This window comes from Epinephelus moara, chromosome 20 (assembly GCF_006386435.1).
Source record: "Epinephelus moara isolate mb chromosome 20, YSFRI_EMoa_1.0, whole genome shotgun sequence".
In the NCBI taxonomy this organism is placed as follows: Eukaryota; Metazoa; Chordata; class Actinopteri; order Perciformes; family Serranidae; genus Epinephelus; species Epinephelus moara.
Window position 1 is genome coordinate 6,510,652 of NC_065525.1, and position 23,145 is coordinate 6,533,796.

The following is a 23,145-nucleotide window of genomic DNA, read 5'->3' on the forward strand; positions in this document are numbered from 1 at the left end:
GAGAGAGAGAGAGAGAGAGAGAGAGAGAGAGAGAGAGAGAGAGAGAGATGCAGGACAGACGGTAATGACAGTAGCTTACAACAACATTAATGAAAGTAATAATATAATAGTTATAATTCTGGCTATTGTGGTACAATATGTTGAAGGTATATATTAATATCTGACAGTATACATATGTGACAATAATCATGTGTATAATAACAGTAGAAGTATGACTAATGATAATGCTAGAGGTCAGAGCAATGCCATCTAGAGAAACTATGTCATCAGATAAAGAGTCTCTGAGTTGTTTGGGGCCAAGAACAATAACTTCAGTTTTGTCTGAATTTAACATCAGGAAATTGGTGCTCATCCAGGTTTTTATGTCTTTAAGGCAATTATGAAGTTTCGTTAATTGATTACTTTCTTCTGGCTTCACTGATGAATACAACTGTGTATCATCCACATAGCAATAGAAATTTACAGAGTGATTTCTAATGATGTTACCTAAGGGAAGCATATATAGAGTGAATAGGATTGGTCCGAGCACAGAACCTTGTGGAACTCCAAAACAAACTTTAGTAGGTAAGGATGATTCATCATGAATGTTAACAAACTGAAAACGATCAGATAAATAAGATTTAAACCAGCTTAGTACAGAACCTTTAAGGACAATTAAATGTTCCAGTCTCTGTAGCAGAACTTGCCAGTACTACTTAATTTAGTCAAACTTGCTAACAAATATAGCTGAACCAACCTGGACAATACAATCCTCCCTTCCTGGTATCGGCCGTGTATCTACGTTTGTGACATCACTGTCTTTGACAGCACAGCAATATGATTAGCCAACATGTATTTTTCTTCCGACTCCAAAATTTTCCATTCGTGTGACAGGCAACGATAATAACATTTAATAGGAGTGTCACCAACATCGATGTTGTGTTGAATGAGATGTAAAATAGGACTTGAAACCTCTTAATTACCTCAATAATATTGGTCTTTTATGACACAGACACACACACCTTTACTTCCTGCCATTGAAATTCCAAAGTAAAATATGTACAAATTCACTTACACATGAGATACGTTTCTTTTTTGCAAAACCACTCACGACATCAAAATTTCATAACACTTTTCAAAATCACAATAAACAGTTACAATATAGCCTACGTAACGCCCATATTACATTCTCGTTTTCCACTTTTATTCAGTAATGAATAGAGAGACAAATTTACATTGCCTGCCTGGAACGTTACCCATACAGCAGTCTGGCAACGTTGATGGCAACTATGTCCAACCAGCCTTGGCATTCTGCTACGGCAACTCCACTTGGACAAACCACACGCAGAACTGCAATACTTGAACCAATAGTAATAATAACGGGGATTTGCTATGTTTAGTAATAATTATGATGATTACATTATTTCGGATGGTGGTATGTGGTTAGAATAGCAATGAAAAAAAAAAGAGTTTTTTTTGTTGTTGTTTTTCAGTTTCAGTTATATATTGGGGGGACATTTTGGGCATATCTGAACATTGGGGGGGGCGTGTCCCCCTCAATGTATATGGTGACTACTGCCCTGATGTTTACTGATGTTTACATTTAAACCTCGACCTAGCTAGCTAGCAGCTGATTAACTAGAAGTTGGCAGAAGGAGAGTTTACAGATGGGTGAGTTGATTTCCTCATCTTGGTGAGTGACTGTCCAACGCCAACCACAAAAAGAACCATCAAGATTGGCAAAATAGACATAAGATCCTAAATATAGCAAAAAATTTAGTGGAGCTGACAGAGTGGCGACTGGAAGTGTATGTCAACATTATGCCAAGTAAATTAAAGTGCAGCGATTGTTTGACCTGCCCACCCTGTGCAGACTTTCTTGCACTTTATACAATGGTACTTGCCTAGAGGGTCAAAAAAATGCTGCCCTTATGTCTCATATTGTCGCTTAAGGGTGCCTTGGTGCGTTGTTGTCTGATGCCAAGGGCCACTGACCAAACATTAGTATTTAACGAGTGAAACCAGGTGGCCCTGGCCTGGCTGCCTGTGGCCTGGTCACAGTTGCATGGTAATGCAGTACAGACCTTAAAATTAACTTTGCACTTTGACCTGTATTTCACTATGAGAATAGTACTGAAATGAATTAAATGAAATGAAAGCAGGCATGTTCAGTGTAAAGGATTATTATCTCAAGGAAGTCCCCGCACACTGACTTTCATAATGTAGTGAAATGAACCGGAAAATTTAAAATAGAGGATTTGTGGTAAACATGGATAAACACTGGCATGGTTCTTTAAATCCAGCTGATAGCGCATATTTGATGACGCTGCTGTACCAGAGAGCAGCTTACTTCTGCTGCAATTTGATACAGTAGACTGCACTGTACCTAAAGTGTGTGCGTGCGTGCGTGCGTGCGTGTGTGCACATGAGGTCTCTTCCTGCTGTCGACAGGAATGTGATGCATTATTAATTTTGTCTAAATGGCTGGGCTTAGTCTGTAGCTTTCTCTGCAGTTCCCTCTCCTCGCATCCATCATGGTTCTGAGCAGGTCTGTACTTTTTCTTTCTGCTCGCAGTATATCACATCTGTTTCTTCCCAAAATCAATAAGTTGAAAAGGTTGTCATAAAAACAGACTTCCTGCCAAATATGAGGTTTAGCCTATCACTTAAAGTATACTAAGCATCTCCATTCCCATTGGGAGAGAAGCATTGTCTATAGTGTTGTCTCGAGTCGTGTATTGTGTTCTCTGTAGTTTTCCCTGATTTAGACTGACCTTGGGGCATGTATTTTGATATTTAGATTTTACCAGATGGATAGTGTTTTGCTATGAACCTAATGAGGATGACCTCAATTAGGGTCCAAAGAGAATGCATTATTTTTGAAATTGCATTAATCACATGCTGCTATTTTGTCTCCGCGACACACCCTTACTTGTAGTCCAGCTGCTGCAGCGACTTCCTGCTTCCTGCTGCCGCAGTGATGGAAAATAACCACACCATTGTGCTTTTGAATGGAGCCTTTTATCTTTAAAAACGGCTCAGTTGACAAGTCAAAAGTAAGATGCACCTTGTGTCAAACAGACTTAAAATATCACTGAAGTACTTTGAGTTTGAGCTAACAGCTAAAGGCTGAGCACACAGGTGCAGCTAATCAGACTTATGTCAGCGGCCAATCACCATAGTCGGCAAAGCACTCTTTTGGAGTGTGCGAATCGCCACAGTCCTGTGGATGAAACTAAATCGAAGAAGTTAACTACAGCGCTTGCTAAATGGGTGGCAACTGACTGCAGACCAGTCAACATCGTGAGGACTTGGATCTAAGAGACGTCCTGAGGTTGGCATGCTGTGCCCAGTCATATGCCTTACTGTCGGGGGGAGCAATAGTTTCACGCATACAGGACCTGTATGAATCAGAGAAAGCAGATAAATGGGAACTCCTGAAAAGTGGAAATGCTGTTGCATTAATCGGGGATCACTGGACGTCAGTAAATAATTGAAATGATCTAACTGCACAAATATTGACACCAATTGGACATTGTATAAAAGTCAACATCATAAAGTAAATTTTATTGCATTAATTTGATTCCCAGTCAAGACACTCTGTTTCTTTACTCCCTTTACTTCACCTCATTGAACTTTAAAACTGTTTTGAAATGCAAAATAATGGAATTTTAAACATGTGATTAAAAATGCATTTAATCATTCATTTCTCAAGCCAGTATCTGCCCTGAAAGAAATTATGTCATCTATGCTCAGATTCATTCCTTGTGGTCTCTTTGAACTCTATTAAAACACGTTAGATCTGGGAGAGGAGATTCCTTAGGAACTCTGGGAGGGTGTCCTTGATAAAGTGCACAATCACCTATCTGTGCAAAATAGTACACCGTGCCAGGTTAGGCTCTCTAGGATCTATAAGGATGTGAACCCAACTTGTGACAGGTATAGCCAAGCACAGGCGAGCCACGTACACGTTCTGGTCTTGTCCTGCCTTACAGACCTACTGGGGGGAAATCTTTAGATTACTAAAGGGGAGGTTACTGGAAAATCTGTTGAACCAAATGATATAATTGCATTGTTTGGTGTAATTCCACTCACAGTACCACTCTCTTCACTTGAGGCAGCCTTTACAGCCTTTATTACCTTACAAACCAGACACTCAAGTTGAAGTCCCCAATACCTCCTTCACAAACTCTATGGATAAGGGAAGTCCTTAATTTTGTCAAACTGGACAGAATCAGTTGCATAATGAACTGAGGACATTTTTCAAGCATATACAAGAGCTGGACTTTCCAGATACTGCTGAATGTTTGAATATGTATGTTAGAGAAACTAAATTTTAATGTGACAGGCAGTTTTCTGACCAACAACCATTATACTATACTATGTAGTATTTTATGTTGTTTTTATCATCATACCCACACATTTTAACTTTTTTTGTTCTTTGTCTTGTTCTGGATACTGACTTGGTTTGTAGAATTTGTCTTGTCTTTGTTCTGTCTTGGTTTTGTATTGTTCTTATTTCACTTACTACTTACTTTTTTGTTGTGTCACGATTGGAATGACCAAATATTACTGTGTTTTATATCTGTTCTATTTGAAAAATTAATAATAAAAAAAAAAAATAGATCGTGGAAAAAAGAAAAAATGCGCAAATCAATCGCAATTTGCAATTAATCATAATTAAAAAAAAATAGCTTGACAGCCCTAAAAGAAACATTTTCCAGCACCATTTGAAGATAGCCAACTTCAAAAACTTCATAAACCAGATATCGTAGCAGCAACAAATATGTAAATATATTTTTTAGTGTCCTCTGGAAACAGTTTCTGTTGTCCTGTGTGCTACTTGCAGCGCGTTTCTGTGTTGGGTTCATTGGTTTGGTTGCAAAAATACATCAATATTTAAAAGCTGTAGGGACACACTACCCTGGTGGGACTATTCTATTCAAGTCCGGTTAAATCATTTTTATTCATATAACACATTTTAAAACAACAGAAGTTGACCCAAAGTTCTTTCCAGTCGAGGCAGATGGGTTAGGATCTGCGTCAATACAGGTATACAATATTTAAAAGAATTTGCATTAAAGGCAGCAATATATGGTGTTATACAGTAAACATTAACAGAGAGAAGGCAAGACAAAAACATGAAAAAGCTTCAACCAACAGTCTGGGCTAGATTTGTGAGAGAGTGGGTGAGAGGAGTCATGGAGGGGCAAGTTGCTCGGAACAGCTGCTGTTACATTTGAAGTGGGTGGGAGGTTTGATGTATGTTAAGCAGTAGGTTCCACTGGAGACACTGTATGTTGGCCCTCTATCCATTTGAAAAGGTTTTTTCATCCTTTGGGCACTGCATCAGTGCAGTGTGTGTTTGTGTGTGTAGTGTAGATGGATGAACTCTTAAATAATATATAACCACAATGACTAACAGCAGCAGAAGTACAGGCAGGACTGTACAATACTGCTCCCATGATATTATTTATCTGCAGGTCCAGGCTGAGGACTGATGTGCTTCAGCCTGTGTGCCATTGGCTGTGGTGTTTCTAGCTGGCATCTCGTACTGCATGTCATGATATTATCACAGAGAGGCACAGTAGAATCATGATACAAAATGAAAGAATCACAGTTTCACAGTGAAGCTCTTAAAGCTCAGTTCAGACTGATGATTCACACTGATCAACCTGAAACTTGCAACTACTTGCAATACGCCAGTCTGCAATGCTCTGAGACTTTCCAGTTTAAACTTTACACCAATGCGACTAGACAACACAGCACATTCGCTTTGCCATTTGTTAATTTTTAATATGGGGGGCAGTAAGCAGTGCTTACTGGAATGCAGATTTGATTAGCTGAGAAGCATCATGTGAGATGATTTAACACATGCAATTGGCCTGTGAGTGTCCTTGTTGCTAAACCAGTGCTACAATGCTGCGCCAGTACTGATACCTACATTTAATCCTCTCCTGCTCTCCTTCACCACCTATTATGTGTTTTAATACATAGTCTCTGTTTAGCTGCTTTCATTTAATCATTTTTCTGTTTCTGTTGTCATTTAACTGAAAAGGTAGTGTTAAACAGACTTTCCTTAGCTAACAAGCTTGCCAGAATTTGCTCACAATAAATGCAACAGTACTGTAGATGACTGAAATTACTTGCCAGAAGGTTGTCAGTCATTGGAGCAAGGTTTTTATCAATAAGTGATGAAAACTGATGGTGGAAATGATTTTAGTTTCAACTCTGAGGCAGCACTATTGCCTGAATACTAACAGTAAACCAACTGCATTGGAGCTCTGTGGTCACTTCCCAGAGTTCCTGTCCATCAATGAAAGTTGATCTAATCAATAGAAGAGCAGCGGAGAAGCACAACACAGAATCCCTGTAGAACATTTGTCTACATTTTATAATGACCATGGTCAGACAAACTCAGAGGTGCAAAGAAAAACTTGTATATTGAATATGAAACACAAACAAAGGGGAATACGTCACACTAAAGCTGTGACATTCTCTCAAGTTTGAGGATTTGTTTTGATTTCTTTGCAATTTTATAGATTTTGGATTTTGAATGAGGGAAAATAATGTGAAAAACTAACATCACAAAGAAAACATTCAGTTATTGATTATGTGTTTAACAGAGAGAGAAACATTTAAAGTACATACTGTTTGGTCTTGTTAATATTGATGAGCAGAAAATCAAGGCACAGTAAGGATCTGAAAAGTGTGAAATTCAAATCGCTGCTGTTGGCAAACAATGTCGTCCATCTGGCTTCACTAAACTTTGCATCGCACAAACTGTATTGCTTCATCACAGAGTCTCTCAGGCAGGGATGAGAACTCTTATGCTGCGTTCACATGAAATCAGAGAGACACTGGATGGCAAACCAGATATTTTAGTGGAGGAGTGCAGAACGGTAAAATTAGATGGGGCCAGCATAGAATAGGAGACATCATGGCCGTTCAGAGTTAAGCTACTTTAACTTTCTGCCGTCCTCCACGAGGAAATTTAAAACTGGATTTTATATAGCTCTTTCACACATGGCGATAACAGGAATGATCCAGATAATTACTGGACATTACCAGAAAAATTACATAAAATAAAAAAACACAAAATAATTTTTGTAACAATATGGCATCACCATTGCAACATATCGTCATGCATGTTTTGCTTTACCATCTTGCCATTCTGTTGAACTGTCAGTTTGTTTTTCCAATGCCATCCAGACGGTGTTGTCTGTCTGCTGTCTGTCTGATTCCTTGTGAACACAGCATTAGTTATAAAGCATGGGTCTTGATTATTTACAGGTTGATGTCTGATCAGAAAGAGGCAGCTGAGATCCTAGCTGACTTTGTGTGATAGAGTGAGAAACTCCACAATCTGGGAGGATCTTTTTATGGAGCTGTTGTGTCTTCGCACCAGGGGAAGCCAGTCAATCTGGGATGCCCTAGAGGCCTCAGTTAGACAATGTTCTGGGCAGAAATGACAGGGACTGTAAAAGGACTACCGATTCAGGAAGTGTTGTCACCCATGAACACCTACCAGACCAGGGGCGGACTGGGACACAAATTCAGCCCAGGACATGCGGGCGCACTGGCCCATGCACCGGCCCACACGTTTTTACCTATGATCCTCTATATGCTTGTACACACTACACAAACGCTGTCCTCAGAATCAACTGCATAAAAAAATCAGCAGTTATTGTTTAATTCCAGACTATAAAATAAACACAATAATGAATTGGCCACATATGGCTATGTGCTTATTATTTAACTTAAAATAAGAGCATATGACTCTATCCTAATGCATCTAATTTTATGCACAATATAATTGTCTGCCCTGCCCAGCCCAATGTATATCTCCATGGCTCACAGCCATGAACTAAGGAGGTATAAATTGGGCAATAGGCCCTATAGTCAACTTTTAGTCAACTTATTACTACAACAAAAAAATCCCACTTGGCTTTCCTCTGGCTACATTGTAATGCATAGGCTATGCCTCCACATTGCACCTGTCATATTTCTGGTCTCATCCTCCTCCTCATCATGACTGGGGTTAGTCTGTCCCTCAGCTTCAAAAAAAGCAAGCACATATTTTCTTTTAGTACATGTTTGATTAATGACTTAATGCAGTACCTAGAAGCCTAGTTGGCCTCTTGAACCGGACACCTAGAAGAGATACGCAATTTGCCAAAGCCAACCTTGCACATTACACACTCACGAACGTTAGCTTACGTTAATGCACCTGCTATAATGGCACTGTCGGCTCCAGCTCCATCTCTGTCGTTAGCAACACCAGCAGCCTCAGCCCATCAACCAACGCCGCGGCCAAACAGGTCGGTTATTTTGGAGCACTTTGCTGCCTCTTCTTGTAAAAATTTAAGTTTTTTTATTGGAGTTTTTGCCGCGCTACCCTTTCTTGTTTTTACCAGCTTTATCCATGTTTTCTGTCTTTCTCCTTTCTCAGTAGCTGGCACTAATGGTCAAACTAGCCTGGTCTGCCATGAGTAATGACTGATGACTGCGGCTGAGCCAATCAGATTTCAAGAAAAACGAGGGCCTCTTTCGTATTGTAAGAGGCCGCTCTTATCTCCTCCCTCAAGCAAACATAAGATTGACAGCTACGTTCCCTCTGAACATCTCACAGCTAACAAACAACATGGGAGGGACACACATTGCAGTACTGACAGCTAGCAACTAGCTTGACATTCTCTAGTCTTTTTTCTTTTTTTGACCACTGGGCCGGCCCCACCAGCCCACTTGGTGACCAGCCGGGATTCGTCCCGAACGTCCTGATGGCCAATCTGCCATTGTACCAGACCGAAGGATGCTGTGGTCACCCTGACCTGGAGAAGTGTTTAGAAAGTGGACTAATGGACATGATCAAACATACACATTAAAAGTGTGCTGGTATGATTAAGTTTTACACGTGTGTACTATTTTGTGAACTGAGACTGATGTAAGAACAGACTGAAGCTAGAGAGCTAGCTGCTAGCCTGGAGGAAATCAAAGTTTCATCTAATATTCATGATGGGACAAGCTGCACCTGCAACATTTATAACCAGGCACATTAGTGTGTGTGCATGTATGTGTGTGTGTGTGTGTGTTATAAATTGTTTATGTCTATGCTTTTGGTATAGCCTATGTGCAAGCTTCCTACCCTTTTTTTTTTAACATTCTTGCATGTTTTGAGGTTTCCTCTCAGTATTTTAATGTGTGAGTGATTCTTAAGCAAATATTTCCTTTGTCAGCTTATTGGAACATTTTATAGCATTGTCATGTCTATTAAAAATCTATATGTGATCAATGAAATTAAATCAATTCTTAATTTTACAGACATGGAAGCTGTACTCACACACCATAAGATCAGGCAGCCATAACTATAACACCTGTAACGCAGCTGTTTGAGTTTACAGCTTTGAGAATTTCTCTCCCTGGTTTTACCTCAACACATTTATTTCAGTTTGTAGACCGTAAGAAAACAGTTACATGCTTCAATACTGACAAACAGCCATATTAGTTATTACACAAGTTATTACAAAAATGTAAAAATTCACCACTCTAACTGTTGCAATGAAGACTCTGAGACATGAAATGGTCAATTACAAAACCTCAACCGCACCACATCCTTTCCCCACCTGGAGTCATGGAACATTTATAAACTAGGAAAACAGCACATGATCAAAAGAGTAAATTGAATAGTTTTACGTTATTGGGATGTGTTTGTGTCAGTTGACACTGTAATTATCATTTTTTTATTAACTATCAATCACATGACCACATGTTATTGTTTTGACAAACCCACAAAAAAAACCTTTCACTAAATCTTGCCCCCATGTGGTGATTGTCCAATCCCCTTGGTGTCCATAACTAGGCCTGTTCAGGACATGAACATCCACTATGTGGGGGCCAAGATGCTGGTTTGGGGAAGTTTACAATCCAGGGAATCCATCAAAAATGTTCATTAGATAACTAATTTGAAAACAATCGAAAAAATCTGGGGCAATATTTGTGGAAATGAACTGGTAGGCTACTTACTGCTGAACTGATTAGGGGAAATGGTAAACACGTGAATAAATAGATTGAGTAGGTCAGGTGGTGGTGATGGCAGAATAGGGGTTATAGAGGACAGGAGGGTGTGGCTGAGTCTGGAACGGCATCAGAGTTCATAACAGAGCAGTTAAACAGAATGAGTGAGCAGGCAAAAGTTTTGACAATTAGTGTGTGCGTATGTTTTTATGTAATCACTAAGTGTAAAATCAGTCAACCATCACATCCCAATCTGAGCCAGCATCTGTTTCAGGCAAGCTTCATCTCTTGTACCACTAATTATCTGTCTCACACACACACAGACAAAATCCTGGGTGCGTTTAAGAATGAAGTCAATGGCAGCATAAGAAGAGCAACAAGCACTGGGAGGACAGAGAACAGTATGGCATGTAGTGGAATTTGGTGCATTTAATATTTTATATTTCTCTGTATGGGTGGCATGGTGGTGTGGTGGTTAGCACTGTCTCCTCACAGCAAGAAGGTTCTTGGTTCGATCCCGGGTGTGGGAGCCCTTCTGTGCAGAGTTTGCATGTTCACCCCGTGTCAGTGTGGGTTTTCTCCGGGTACTCTGGCTTCCTCCCACAGTCCAAAGACATGCAGGTTGGGGATAGGTTAATTGGTGAGTCCAAATTGACTGTAGGAATGTGAGTGTGAATGTTTGTCTGTCTCTAAATGTCAGCCCTGCGATAGTCTGGCGACCTGTCCAGGGTATACCCTGCCTCTCGCCCGATGTCAGCTAGGATTGGCTCCAGCCCCCCCGCAACCCTCAAGAGGATAAGCGTTTAGAAAATGGATGGATTTCTCTGTATGGTCAGGTGCAAACAATGCTTAACAAAATAAATGGCACATAGAAACCTGAAAGAGCAGGCTCTCTTCCAAGAATTTATAGGGATTTTTTACGTTGTGTTCAGGTTTCAAGTATCACAAACTGTTGCCTTATTTAGTTCAGGCTTTTCACACTTTGCGTTCTGAGAGTGGAAGTAGGCCGAGGCAACACTGACTTACTTCCAGTTCTCTACCAGTGTCATTGAGAAAAACTACAGCTAACACTCCCATTGAGAAACTGAGCTATACATTGCCCAATAAAGTCTGTCTGTGTGTCTGTTCCATATTTTTCTCCTCACTGACTTGGTCAATCCATGTGAAATTTGGCACAGTGGTAGAGGGTCATGGGAGGATGCAAATGAAGCAATATTACATCAATTGGCCAAAGGGGGGGCGCTATAGCAACCGATTGAAATTGCAAACTTTGAATGGGCACATCTCATGTCCCGTATGTTGTAGAAACATGAAACTTTGCACAGAGATGCCTCTCCTGATGAGGGACAAATTTGCCTCAAGAACCCATAACTTCCGGTTAAAAAAAATTTCCGCCATTTTGAATTTTTTGAAAAACACTTAAAATCGATCTCTTCCTAGGAAGTTTGACCAATCTGCATGAAACTCTGTAAACATGATCTAGGGACCAATATCTAAAGTTCCCTCTTGGCAAAAGTTGGCAAACTTACTAAAACTGAGCTTCTATAAGACAATGAATATTGTGGAGGGCGTGGCTCATCACATGAAGGTGTATAACATCTCAAGGGTTTCACCGATCACCACCCAACTTTGTAGGCATATGACCACACATAATCTGAGGGGACCTTTCCATTATTGACCCAATCAAACAAAATGGGGGCGCTAGAGAGTTAATTTCTTATCTACGCCTAACCGCCATGTCTATTTTTACTAAACTTGGTAGATATGTAGAACAGGATGCCTCAAGGTGACTGGAGAAATTTAACTCTAATTGGCAACTGGGTGGCGCTATAACAACAGAAAAATGCTTAAAAATGGCTAAAATGCAACTGATCGCTGTGGCTCCCCCTGTGGCCGAATGTTTTGTTGTTTTTTTTCTAATTTTTGGTACGACTAAGTCATGTTATGGTATGCTGTACATAATCACGGAAACTGTCAGTGTGTCATTCTGTCAGTCAGTCATTCTGTCTGTCCCACGTTTTTCTACTCACTGACGTGGTCAATCTATGTGAAACTGCACATAGGCATTGAGGACTGGCATAGGTAGAAGGTGACAAGGCTACCAATGGGTATGGACTAGTTGTAACAACAAGCCAATGCATCCTTACCTACATTCCTACGATTTACCTACTCACTTACTCCCACGATCAGATGATGGACTGCAAACTTGCTTAGTTACAGGGATCAGAAGAGTTGAGGGCGCCACATTCAAAATTCTTCATGGGAGCCCCTTCATTTTAATAAGGAAGATATCTATTCAACCCAGAAAGGCTTAAGACGTCTTAAAAAGGGGACTGTTCCATGCCGGGTGTCAGGAGGAAGTCACCTTAAGATTTGCAGCTACTCCTCTTCATCCTGACCATGACTATGCTTTACTGCGATGGCTCTCAACCTTTTTGGGCCAGCGCCCCCCTAGCCATTTTCCAGGTCCCTTACTGCCCCCCATCAGTCAAAATGTGAGCAAATTGTCTTCCCCAAATAGTAATCTTGTTTATTATTCTGTGTTATATCATTTAAAAAGCATGTCACTGAGTGCCAAAATTTTTCATTAGGTCTCATCACAACCATCATCCACTCAAATAAATTGTCAAATAAGTTGCCAGTGCTGAATAATATTGAGGAAATATTGAGCATCAACCATTTAATTTTATGCATTCTGGTAAATGTTATGCACCTATTTATGGTGGAAAAGTCTTTTTTATGTTGGCCTAAAGGAAAACACAAACTGTAGGCACCAAGTGACAACTGAAAATGTAATGTGATATAATGCAGTAAGGCTCTCAGTCATTCTGTATTGCTCCCAAATATTTATTCTCCTGTAGATCAACGTTTCTCATTTAATGTTATCCCTGCTGTGTCAACACACCTATAGGCATGATTTCCTCTTCAGTCCTCTTTTGCTTAGAGTTAACCCATATTTCACATGGTTATGAGCCGGTCTCCTTGGGAAAGTCCCGGGAGAAATTTTTGTGTTTTGTGACCCAGACATCAGCCCAACATGCCTCCTTACTGGACCACTCAGGGTGGCTTCCCTGGTTACTCTCGTCAGCATATTGGTAATATGATTGCAGCCTCCCAAAATTGCGTGGGCAATGCATGAATTACTGGCTCAGGGATACGTGGGATATTGGTGCATTACTTTTTGTAGGAAAACATAAAAACAAAAAAAATCAACCTGATTCATTATGTTCATGTGCTCTGTAAATGAACTTTAGCATCTTCTAGGTATTGGCATTCAGAGGGGAAAGACAAGGCTTAAATTGAACTTGCTAAAACCTGCAGACACCATGCTGACTCTCCTATGACATTAATTCTGTCCATTATTAGAAGAGAGACATAGAGCTGGGTCAGTCAGGTAAGAGATGAACCGATGGGGGACAGACTGACACGGTCTGTCCAGATTTTAATTTCCTGCTGGCCAGCTATCAGTTTCAAAACAACCTATGGCTGGACCGACACTCATCTCCGTTCAGCTGTCAATAAAAAAATAACAACTGCTGAGTCATATCAGACTTTCTTTCATTCTGTCTTTTTACTGTCTCAGTCTGGGTTTCTTTCACCCTCAGTCATCTGGCTTTTACTTGTTAATGGTTCTTAAAACAGACAATAACAACAGAAAAAGCATAACATACAAGAAAAGATGATTCACTTTGAGTGCACTCACATGCATAACCAACACATGACAAGAAGAGATCCAGAGGACATTTTATTTTTGTCAACTTGTAGAGACTTGGTTTTACTGTAATGTTCTGTTCTTTATCTCTTGTTTTGTACTTTCTGATGATGCTTTCACATCTTTGAGTTTGTTGGGGAGCATTAACAAACCAGTGACTGGTAATTTGTTCTCAGCTCAGCAAAGTAGCAATTCATAAGCATTTTAGAGTATATAGAAGATATACATCTGTGAGCATCTACGCCTAACAAGTGAAAATGGATGGGGTAGGTCAGGTCTCAGTCAGTGGTGGCGAGGGGGAGAATCCCAAAGTGTTACTGCTCATTACTTCTACCTAATTAAACCAAGATCAGTTGTTTTGACCTCATATAATAAGATGTATAAGAAAATGAAGAGTAGGCAACTGTCAGGTTGAGTTGGAGTAAATCTGTGAAGTTGTTTCAAATTTAGACTTATGCCCTCTATACACTGTGCGATTTTAGCAATCTTATAAGACTATTGCATGACACACTGTGAGATGTGGATCTAATAAACTTTGGTACGACGTCAAGTTTGATGTGTGCAGATTGTACGATGGCTGTTTCTACTGAATGGCAGGTTACGACGTACGTCAATATGCAACGTCATCAACATGCACTGCATCAGCGTACGTCATCCATCTGCGCCACCATAGGTAGCTTGCTCACCTGGAAGTTGCCGTTCCTCTGCAATTTCCTTCCATGCAGCGTCTTTTCAATCACCGTCAGAATTTTATATCAGGTTATCTTTGGTCGCAAGACGTTGACAACGGCCGTCCTTGAACCTGTCTCACAGTGCGACATAAGACCACCGTTTTAGAGCCACAACCAAAGATATCGCCACGTTTCTCCCACGATGGTCATCTTTCGTCTGGGACAGCCCAAAATCGCACAGTGTATACCGGCCATTAGGGCTTGTTTTAAAGACAAGGGTTAAGCCTAGTCCTAGACTAGAATGCCCGTTCGAGCTGCCTTAACTCAAAGCGACCTACACAGACTTAAATCTTAAATTGGTCATGTAGATTAAGCCTGTTCTAGATTTAACATATCAGCTGCAAGAGATAGAATTTGAGTTACTCAAAGACTAAATTGAAGATTAAATTAGTCCTTCAAGGAGGCAGGTTAAACTTATGCTTAATGCCATTTCTGAGGGGTCGGGGACTGTTTAGAATATCTAAATGCAGACTGACATGCACTTCAGTACGGCAGCGTGTTGTTGCCATGCCAGAAAAAGAACAACTAGTTTGATTAGTAAAAAATGTTTTTCACTATATTACAAGATATTTTCATGGTATTACTTCATTTGAATTAATCATGTTAAAACAAAAAACTTTTATTGTGTTAACCATACACTCTTTATCTTGTTATAATGTGAAACGTTACAATTAAAATATGATAATTATTGTTTTGATATGAAACATTTCAAGTTATAACGTTATCACTTAGCATATTGTGATAACGTATAACTCATTTGAATGAGGACAGATAATCTGAGGAATATGGTTCATTTACACTTTCTGATGAAGTTCTGCTTCATGCTTGAGACATTGCAAGATTCTGTTGTTACTGAGCACAGTGGATGGTGTGATAAGTATGCATATAGTAAGAGGGATTTAAAAATGCATGGAGCTGTACGCAGGAAGGAATGAGTCTGACCCTCTTGAGCTAGCTCATGTCCTATTGATCAGCTAGAGGGGCAGGAAGGCTCCATGGACACAAGCTACACCATCTCACCTTATTCAGATATGAGTTTCATGTTAAAGCTTAAGAAGAATCATGAAAAGTTTCATGAACTGCTATTAGAGGGTCCACCATCTTTTCCAGTGGACTGGAAGTATACATAGAATATAGCTTTCAGAACTGATGCTCAGTAACATAACTAGCCTCCACCTGACTTCACCACTTGGCTTCACCACACCTCAGATTGCCATCAAAACAATCATCCATGTGTGTCCATGAAGCAAATGTGACCACTCTTTGTCTGTTGCTCAATAGCACCGTGACTAGCACTAATACTTCTTTGAATAACTGAATGGCTTGACACATTTTGTGCTAGCAGCGCTGTTTTGTGCTCATTATAGTTTTTTGAACAAATTCTTTTTGCCTCTGCCATAGTTTTGTCTCCAAATTTACACCAGTATCTGTGCTTTCTGTTTCATTTTGGAATTTTATGAGCACAATTAGACCATTAGCATGTGCTCCTACTTAAAGGTCCAGTGTGTAGGAGTTAGGGACATCTATTGGCAGAAATGGTACACAGTGTCCTGGAAATAAGACTCTTTGTGTTTTCGTTACTAAATCATTTAGAGCTATGTCCGGAGCGGGTCCTCATCCTCGGAGTCCACCATTTTCTTCTACAGTTGCCCAGAATGGACAAACCAAACACTGACTCTAGAAAGGGCCATTTATATTTTTGCGTCAGCCACCATGGTTCTACATGCTTGGCAAATGAGAGAAGTTTCAGTTCTGCAACCTCACTGCTAGATCCCACTAAATCTTACACATTGGACCTTCAGTCTAATTATGCTTAACCCAGGACTTCTCATTTAGTTTCACTTACCTTACTCCTTCATCTAAGGGCTCATTTATGGAGAGAGACGGAGAGGGAGATGGATGAAGCGTTCAGTCAATACAACGGGTTCATTTTGTCCATGTTTGTGCACGTTTTCTGAAAGCTATTGTATACGGACCAAACAGAGCAGTACCAGCAGAGATCTTGGGGGCAGTGTAGTGTGGTTTAAGCAAGATATGACCTTAGAAGATGGTGAAGAAATTTTCAATAATGGCGGAAGGAAACAAATTGGTAATATACTTAAAAGAACTCTCACTTCACATTGGGATGTATTTAATGGCCTCACAGACCATCGCCTCTACAATGCTGCCTCTGTTAAAAGGTTCAATATTACAGCCTCCACCTTTGCCTTGTTTGTTGTTTGTAAAACGTTTGCCTCTGCCCTCTAGTGCCATCTATTGGCTGTATCAGAATCATCTCAAATGCAGTTATATCTATTTTATATCTATTTTCGTACCTAAAGGGAGTAAAAACGAGCCTTAAGCCCATTCTGCGAAATGTTCAGGAAGATTTCCCTTTCTATCTCGTGTATGTTAAAGTAACCAGCAGTACTACCAGAGCAGAGTTAACCAGGGTACAGCAGAGAGGATTGACAAAGCAACAGTTGAATAAAGCAGTGGGACATAAATTGATCTATGTAGAACAAAGTGGAGTAATAAATCCAGTGGCCATCACCCGAACCACTAATGGTGTACTGCTGTTAGCCTAATGGTGTAATGGTCTGCCTTCACCAGGACCCTCAGAGACAGAAGAAACCACAACCCCAGACAAAGCAGACAATGCACTTCTCTATGTATCACAGTAATCTGTTTTAGAGGCTATGATGACTGATAAACAACAAGTGGAAATCCCTCAGTAGAGGATCTTACATTTCAAATGGAACATGATTGAATTAAGTGAGCACAGGTTCAGTGGTGTGGTCCTACAACTATGTCCTGCTATCAACAACAGCAGTATATCACAGAGTCTACAGTAATCTAGCACTGCACTTTACTGCTTGTAGTTAGCAGTTCTGGAGTCAAGCCTCTTCTGTTGCTTATGATATAAATCTGATGGCATGGGTGCATGTTCTAGCGTACTTGTGGGTTAATGTGGACACAAACGTATTTAATGTAACACAGCTTATTTTAAAATCTAATTTCCACTTTAGTTATAAACTGTTAGAAATCTGATGGCCTGTCCACAGGCCCTCCTGCTGTGTTTTTGAAAATCATTATATTTAAAACAACTGCTGTATTTGGTGTTGTTTAAGTGGCCTACTCATATGACATATCGTTCTGAAGCTGCACTCCTCGTGGTGCCATTAATGCTGACCATTTCAAAATACTACCACCACCGCAGGTTCAATATACGCTTCTGTCAGACAAAAACCAAATGGTTATTACTCACCTATAAAGCGTTTTCATAATCCACAGAGCCATATTATCCAGACAGTGCTTACACAGCTCTCAGTTCATTTCTCACACACTGTCAGGGGTCCAGATTATCTAAATCCAGCGAAATATTTGGTCCAAACACATTATGACATCCATAGATTTTCAAACGTTCATATTCCTCTAACATATTATCTATAATTTCTCAAGTACTGCATGTAAACAAACTGATCTCAAAATGAAGGTGAACTCCTGCCCTTTTCATTGACATCTTACTTGAGCCAATAGGAGCTTCCAGTGCTGTTGCTATGGCCTGGATAGCCAACGAGGACCTTTGTGGAAGGCATGTGCATCACTTACATTTCCCGTAGTTTAAAGGTATTTAAAGAGCCAGTGACTGGTCCATTTCATCCGAGGCTTATGGGTCTTGTGGTCAATGACAATTTGAAGCTCCACAGCAGTTTTTAACCCCCTTTTTTTCATCAGACTTTTAGAAATGCACAGGAATAATAAACAAATGGCTCCTATGTTGTCTTAAGGGAAAAAACAGTCTTTCTTATCAATTTAGGTTTTCTAGAAGTGTTTTTGTATTTAGTAAGCTCCTAAATTTCTGTCTGCGCTGATAAGTTTTAAACTCATATTCACACATTTTTTTATCCTCTTTCTTTGAAAAGCCCCTGGAAGAAATTAGAAAAATGTGTAAAATATTTATTTTCTATGATATTGTTATCTACTTTGAATTTGGACTATATGAGGCTTTGTGCTATGGTCCCATTGTGTTTTCCATTTTTATCATCTGTAGCATCTTTTTTTTCAAGAAAAGTGAAAAATATTCCCTCCCTGACTTGTGGGAGGAGCTGCTGATGACACTGCACTTGTGACCCACTGCCGGTGGACTAACAGGAAACAATTGATAGCAGGAATGAGCAGCTAGTAGCAAGACGGAAATGCAAACCTGAAAGACACTGTAAAGATGAGCAACTGGGGAGACAAGGAATTGCGCGCCCTCCTTGCCCTCGCAAATGAAGAGGCCTTTAACCATCAAATGACGCGAACGGAGAAGGACGGGCATACTTATGAGAGAATCGCCGAAGGACTAACCAGCCGCGGCTTCCCTCGTCACTGTTTACGTCACACGCTGAGCCACACATTTTGTTACTTGCTCACGCCCCCCATTGCCCCGAAAAAGGCACATTCTGTATGATCAAAAGTAGGTAGGCGGCATTTCGCTGCACTCCCCGATTTTGTTTTTATACTGCTTGCTTAGGGCACTCTCATCTCTAGGGGGCGCCACAAATGGGGGAAGAAAAACAAATCAAACTATCTTTTGCTATTGTTTTACTAATACTGTTCTATTATTTTGAAGGCCACATCAACATAACTATGTAGCAAAGCCCACTAAATAGTAGAGAGGCCTTCTTTTCTGAGTTCCCTCCTAAATCCTTTGATTTACATTGTGAAGTGTTCAAGCTCTATTCAGTAAAAATTAGTATTGTGTGAAAGTAAATTATAATGTTTTCATGATGTGTTCAGTATAATCTTGCAAAATGTAACGCAAAACCAAATGTGCTACAAGCGCCACTGCATGGATAGGGATTTTGGGTGAATTTAGGTGAATTTTACAGACCACATATGCAACTGACTGTCTGTGGCTATATCCCAATTTGATATCAGGTATCAGGTATCAGGTAAATACTGTACATCACATCAACTGGGCTGATGACAACAGTCCTGGAATAATGTTGATTTTGATGCAAGTATTAGTATACGAAAGTATAAATCTACTACATCTCTGCAGTGCTCCGGCCACAGCCTGTTTTTTCACTAGTCACGAAGATACAGGGCAGGGGATGTGGCTCACACACACACACACACACACATGCACCGATCTGTGTTGTCTGTGAGAGTGGTTTGAGATTTAATCCATGTGATTTGGGATTACTGATGTGTGGTTTGTGTTTGAACACGACACACTCTGCACTTTGCACACACACGGATAACTCAGAAGATGACTGTGTATATATCGGAGTAGAAGATGATGCAAGCAGGTTTGCTTTGACCCGAGGACTAATACAAATGCTGTACTTATCATGTGCCTAAACAAAAATAGTGTTTTGGAGCAAAGACTCGAAATAATTAAATGCAGGATATTGTGACCACATATTAACCTCAGTGTGAAAACAAATGTAGTTTGGGTTTCAGTGTCACGACTTGGTGTTTTGCTGCCCACAGTCAAAGGTGGACTGGCCATCTGGACATGCCTTATTCCAGAACAGTCGATCTGCTATACTCTTTAATCAGACAGGCAGAGAGAGGAGCCTGTTGCTCTGAAAAGTGGCATTGCAGGGAGAGCTACCATCAGGAAACACCATATGGGTCAAAAGTCTACATGATTCATCTGCTTTCAACAGATTTATTTTAGCACACTGCTGCTTGCACATGCTTCGTCATGTTGATAGAGCCCCTCTGCAGTGCTGTCAACTTGATGCACTGATCAATGCTTCCAAGTTCCATTGAGGACGTTTTGGGACATGGTGTACGCATGTTGCTGTTGAGTTTCATGCCCAGATAAGAGTTAGCTTAATATCTACCCCTTTGCTTGTACTACCAATGTTTGATTGGTAGTAATTTAACTAATTCTGAAGAACTTAATTAATACAGTAAATTGCAATGCAAGTACTCTAAGCTTATTCAACAATGGGATGTGGGTCCCATGGCTCAAGGTGTATTGTTGCTGGATGACGGTGTGTCACCGGGCTGAGTAAAAAATCTAGGCCCATTTTTCATTCCTAGTTAGTTCTCCTAGTTAGTTCTCATACAGACAGAGAATATGTGCCTTGCAGGGAAGAGCTGAGCTCTGGGTGTATCTTGGCAGTGACAGTGACTGGCTCCCTGGCTGAGAAAGCATCCATATGGTGGATATGACCCAGTCACCTCTAAGACATCACGAACAGGAAGGAAGACTCAGGGCTCTGTTTTGTGTCAACACAGGGCGTGGAACATACTGTCGCACCGGCAAGATGGTTCGACAGTGAGGTTATGTTCTTGACTGTGCTGGTTTGCTATATTAGAGAATCACTCTGTGTCTCAGTGGGAAGAGAGGTGTGGTAGAGATTGTGGCCATACTAGTCCAGCGGTGCACTGCAGTCTTGATACAAAGAATATTTGTGTCTCACATAGTCACCTACATGGTGACTATGTGAGACACACTTAACTTTTCGGGATAAAAATATCATCACTTCATTATTGTATCCTATTAGACATTTTTTTGAAGTTTTGTCATAATTAGCATATGAATTCTTGAGGATAAAAAGATGTTAAAGTATAGGACGTAAAACTGACAAAGAGCATTCATTAAATATAGTCTGCAATATAGCAAGTACCTGCATGCAACAGTTTACAAATATGACATTTTTATCTTAACGAACTTAACTTAGATTAACTGAGTTTTTCTATTTTGCAGGAGTGATAATTGAAGACAAGATCTAACAGGACTCTGGAGTCACCAGCCACACCACCACGACTTCTAAAACCAGGAACTGAGACAAACACACATTCCTACAGAGAGAAATTCCATCTTGTGCTAATTCATATTCAGAACACTGCTTAAAACTAGCAAGACAAGGATAAGCTAGACTGAGTAACCTGCACTGCAAAGTGGGGGAATTTGTGATGTTTGATGTTAACACCATTATTCACTATTCATTTAAAAGACAGTAAATGAACACAGTCACTAACCTATGACTGACACTAGTTGTTTAGCATATTTAGGCTAATTAACTCGTCATGCTTTACTAAAAGATCAAATTGCCAGTTTTTTGTGATCTGAAATTTAACACCAGACTGCACTTAACTAACAAGCCAAACGAAAACCTTATATTTGCTGTAAAATTAACAATTAGCCTAGCAGGCCGAGTAAGCCAAGATGGCTGACCCCTACCAAAATAACATGTACCAGCAAGGAGGGGGTGACCGCTATGGGACTTATGGAGAAGGTGTTGGCCATGATGGATACGGTTACCGGGAAGACTACCCTCCTCAAGAAGAGGACGCAGCGAGCGACGTGACCGAAGGACACGATGAAGAGGATCAGATGTACGAAGGAGAATATCAAGGGATACCACATCCTGACGAGGTGAAGGCTGCACAGAGAGCTGCACGGTGAGACACCTCATTTTTGTTGTTTTTGTTTTTGTGCAAATGTACCCCAAAAAGTGCAATACTATAGCTATAGACCTGCTGATTCTAAGCAGGGTTTAAATATGTAACGTACTCACTCTGGAAAATATATAATGTACTCAACAAAGGAAATGAAGGCACTACTTACAGCAGCAAAAAAAGTAAATTGAAGATGGTGGAGACAGCTGTAGAAAGCTCCAGAACATCACAACTAATTCAATTTTGAGAAAACATTTAGCTTTCTCTTTGTGAAAGCTTAAAATCTGGCAGTATCCTATATTCTTATTATTATACTTACAGTATTACTCACCCAAACCAACGATAAACTAATCCCACTAGCAAGGCTTGTTTACATACATAAAGTCCCCCAGAATGTCATTTATGGTCAGCCACATTGCTCTGAAAGTAGCAGGCTCAATGAAGAATTAAGCTCTATGCAGAGTTCAAAATATTGTAAATCTCTGAGCTGCTGTGTTACTCACAACACAAGACATTTTTGTCCCAGACTGTTATAAGATTGACATGAGGGTGCACAACCTATCAGATCTGTTTTTAAGTCTTTTGAGCAAAGTTAAAGTGAAGTCTTGTGTCTTGAAGGTCTTGTGTGTAGGACTTAGGTGGATATATTTGCTGAAATGGAAAATAATATGAATATGAGTATTATCTTCTTTAGTGTATAATCACCTGAAAATAAGAATTGTTGTTTTTTCCTAACCTTAGAATGAGCTGTTTATATCTACATAGGGAGCGGGTCTTAGTTTATGAATGTTGCCACATTCACAACCATGTTTCTACAGTAGCCCAGAACACACAAACCAAACAATGGCTCTAGATAGGACCATTCGCATCGGCCACTGTAGTTAGAAACCCATCTGCAACAAAAGGCATCGGGGAAACTGATTTGTAATGTGAAACTGCTTTATTCTGTGTTTTTACTGGTTTAAATCCCTTGAGATTTTATTTATAAACATTGCGCAAGCATAAAATGAAGTCTGAAAGAGGCGTACACCACATCCCATGGAAAAAAGTTGTGATCTATAAAAACAGACTTTGAGGGGAGAAACTTTGACCTACGCTAATAAACATTTTGGAGATGGGAAATTGGCAATACAGATGGTGAGGTGGAAGCTAGTCAAAACCTCCTGAATGTCTAGATCAGAAAATAGGTGAGCACACATTAATTTATTAAAAAAAAAAAAAAAAAGAGTGAGCACACATAGGTAGGTTTTGGGCGTACTGCTGATTTCCGACATGCCAAACAGCATCGGAGAAATGCTGATTTGTATCATGAAACTGCTT

The 23,145-nt window shown here is 40.1% G+C and overlaps 1 protein-coding gene across 1 annotated transcript in view; it reads left to right on the plus strand.

Annotated features, from left to right (window-relative positions):
* LOC126408511 (synaptic vesicle glycoprotein 2B-like) overlaps positions 1-23,145 on the plus strand; it is a 76,366-nt gene that overhangs the window by 9,969 nt on the left and 43,252 nt on the right. The window contains exon 2 of the mRNA XM_050074096.1: positions 21,131-21,828. Coding sequence (XP_049930053.1) covers positions 21,593-21,828 — 236 coding nt within the window. The 5' untranslated portion in view covers positions 21,131-21,592. The remainder of the gene's footprint in view (positions 1-21,130; positions 21,829-23,145) is intronic.